Genomic DNA, 3,320 nt, shown 5'->3' on the forward strand with positions numbered 1-3,320 from the left:
GTTTTTTTCTGGATTCTCCCTGAAGTATTTTTAACGTTTGAATTGTTTTGCTATGAACTGAAGAAAATATTGAGCCCTAAAAATTCCATTATTAAGTATTTCGATTATTTTTTAACTTGTTATATCTATTTTTGTTCAATTATTTTTTTCGACATGCAAATTGCAAAATGTTTTACTCCATAATATTTTAATCAAAGCTTGCAACTCATGTTCAAATCTTTTGGGGGGTTAATATTTTATTTTATGGAAGCGTGAATCTTTGAAAAAATTATTCAAGATGTGGAGAAACGATTAAGATACGCAGGCTTTAGACTGGCCTTGTAAATTATAATGCAATACATAATTGTATAGGGCGTGATTCCGTCATCAAATGTATCATAAAGTAACATTATGATTGTTTGTTAAATTAAGACAGCTACGAGATGTTGATGAAAAAGCTTCATCGTCATGTTGAAATGAAAATAATGCAGTGAAAGACATGGGGAAATATTGCAAAAGTATAAGGCATTTGTTACCAAGTTTCCACTGTACAAATATAATAGTTAATCTTTCATCATCAATAGTTATTTTTTAAAATTGATGCGTCATATTATTTTTACATTGATTTACTACTTCTGCACAAAATAAATGCTCCACTTTGGCATTCTGAACCAGTTGACTGCCACATTCTGGAAATACTCGTATTTACAAATTTGGGCAGAAAACTCGTCCTTCAAATATCGATCGATTTATACGACCCTTGTCTTGACAAAAACTCTCAAACCTGGAACTTCGCAAGGCCTTTAATAAAGTCCCAGGTTTGAGAGGTTTTTTTGCCAAAATATATATAAACATAATATAAATATAAAAAATGAATGTATTTAGCGCCTAAACATCCACGTTAATCGTGCTCTGTGGCGCTTTACATTTAAAAAAAAAAAAAAGAAAAAAAAGGAAAAATTAATATACGAGTATTAAAAAATAGGTAAAAAGGGTCATTTTAATCGATCGATATTTGAAGGGCGAGTTTTCTGTCAAATTTTTCATTACGTGTCTTTCCAGACAAGGAAAGGACGGCAGTTAACCAGTTAAAGATAAGATCAGATGTTCATTCTTTAAAAACAAACAATGTTCACAGAAGTCCCACTATTTGTATCCAATAGAGTGAAAGTTTAGGCCAAGAAATGAAATGAAATGCCTGAAGTGAGACTTGAATCCGAGGTCTCCCAATTTTACATTCCAGTGATCTATCTATTCATCTAGTCGACATTCTTCGTGTTGTTTACTGTCCAACAAGGGTGATTTCTGTTGACATCATGCGATTATCCGATTATCTGTGATTTTTCTGCACGCCATTCCCTTTTATGGATTAAATGTCATTGTAAGATAATCGTATCATTTCCTGGCATTTCCAGCATGAATCACCAATCACAAATTGATGTAAATCTGGTAAACCGGGGAGGCAAAATTAATAAGAAGTCATCATGATAAAGATTATAAAATTTGAGGCGTGTTTTTAAATCCAAAAAGTAAGAAAGTTGTCTGTGAATTGGACACAACTTTAAGTCAAGATTTAGAAGTAGCGAAGTTGGCGTCACTCAGGTCTTCGTTATAGTTTTTCCTCACTTAATTGTACCAATCCGACTATAAACGGTCAAGGTTACAAACAGTTTTGTGTGTTGTTAATTTATATCCGGCTGGCGGAATGTTGTATATCTAAGCGCATAGTATCAATATAATCTAGACCCCCCCCCCCCCCCCGCCACCATATCCCAAAATAGTACCATATTGAAACTTTTATTCATATTTTAGGAGATCGATCTTTGTTAGAGAATATATTGGAAGTTTATAATTGGTCCTTAAATTTTGACCTAATCCGAACCAATTATTCATAACAATCCCAAATTATGTTAGAGGTCGGCAAGCATACACTACAAAAGTATGCTTTTAGATGAAAGTAAATCGTCAAGGTATTAACTTGTAACATTAGAAGCTTTCCGTCTGGTCTCCTTTCCGATAATATAAGAGTCTATTGAATTCATGTAATTGTCCCTATTTTTCCTGGGCATATCCATTGCCAATGAATTGACGGCATTAGTGTAAATAATATTTTTAGTTTTAAACGTTTTCTTACAGTCTTTTGGAGCAAGTTTGGGCAGGTTCTTACCACATATTTCTTTTGTTTCCCATAAAGTTCCTGAACTCAATTTCCTTACAGAATTCACCGCTGTATATTTGGAATGAGTAATGTAATTTGAATCTGTTGTTTCGACAGTAGAATGATTCACAGTTTTGCAGTTTGTTCTAATTGTTTTTCCCGATGATATAATGTTATTATCTGAAGAAAGAAGGGTAACATTGGCAATATTGTCCTTGGATCCAAGTGACTTACGCATCTTGTCTGTTATTTCGGGATTGTGGTAACTTTTCATGTCTTTCTCGGATTTCTGACTGTTGTTTCCCAAAGACTGTTCTAATGTGCCATTCTTGGAAGACGCAGTACAATGACTTACAGTTTCTAAACACTTTTCTGACACCTCAGTGATAACTGAATCTGTTGTATTTGATTGTTTGTCGATGGAATATATCGGTATTTGATTCTCAATGGATGAAATCCCACAACCTGTTTTACATTGATGACTCGCTGGACTATCGGTAAGTCTCTCCAGAAAATCTGAGTCAATGGTATCACTGTTTCTTTCACTTCTTTTCCTCGGTATAGAATTCGTTTTAAGTGAATTTACTTCCCACTGATCCACCTCAACCTCCCCTGTATTATTGTTATAATCCTCTGTTTTATCTAGATTTTCACCAGAGCACTTATCCCGTGGCGTTGATTGACATTTTTGAGGAATATCTTTTGTTTTTAAAGTTGCTTTTAAGCCATTTTGGCCAATTTCGTTTATTCCCATTGGCTTTTGCGCGAGTCTGGTATTCCAGTTGAGGCAGTTTGCGAGGCTGTCAAACCAATCTTCTGTCTCGTTAGTGGAACAAATTGAAGGCAAAGGATGGCTGGCAGTGGTTACTTCAAGTCTGTTGAAATATGAAATAAAGAGAAAATTATTACACTATATTTCACTATATATAAGTCGGCTATACAATATATATTCAAAAACCACAAATCCGGCTATGTGGTCTAGTTGTATGACATTGGCCTTCGGATCGAAAGGTCCTGTTTCGAGACCCGCTCTTAGCGGTGCATAGTTGATTCCTTGGATAGTGCTTTTTACTCACATTTTCTCTCAGTATTCAGGTGTATAATGAGTGCCTGGCCGATAACAGCATTGTCTTTGTCGGGGGAAAAAATGTAGTATCGCCTAACATGCGTCATGTCTCGTCTT

The 3,320-nt window shown here is 34.8% G+C and overlaps 1 protein-coding gene across 1 annotated transcript in view; it reads right to left on the minus strand.

Moving 5' to 3' along the window:
* Nucleotides 1-218: 218 nt before the first annotated feature.
* LOC144970956 (NAD kinase-like) overlaps nt 219-3,320 on the minus strand; it is a 32,538-nt gene continuing 29,436 nt past the window's right edge. The window contains exon 10 of the mRNA XM_078911170.1: nt 219-3,012. Within this exon, the coding sequence (XP_078767296.1) occupies nt 1,953-3,012 (1,060 nt within the window). The 3' untranslated portion in view covers nt 219-1,952. The remainder of the gene's footprint in view (nt 3,013-3,320) is intronic.

This window comes from Berghia stephanieae, chromosome 4, assembly GCF_034508935.2.
Source record: "Berghia stephanieae isolate SIO BIC M18660-M18661 chromosome 4, UCSD_Bste_1.3, whole genome shotgun sequence".
NCBI lineage: Eukaryota > Metazoa > Mollusca > Gastropoda > Nudibranchia > Aeolidiidae > Berghia > Berghia stephanieae.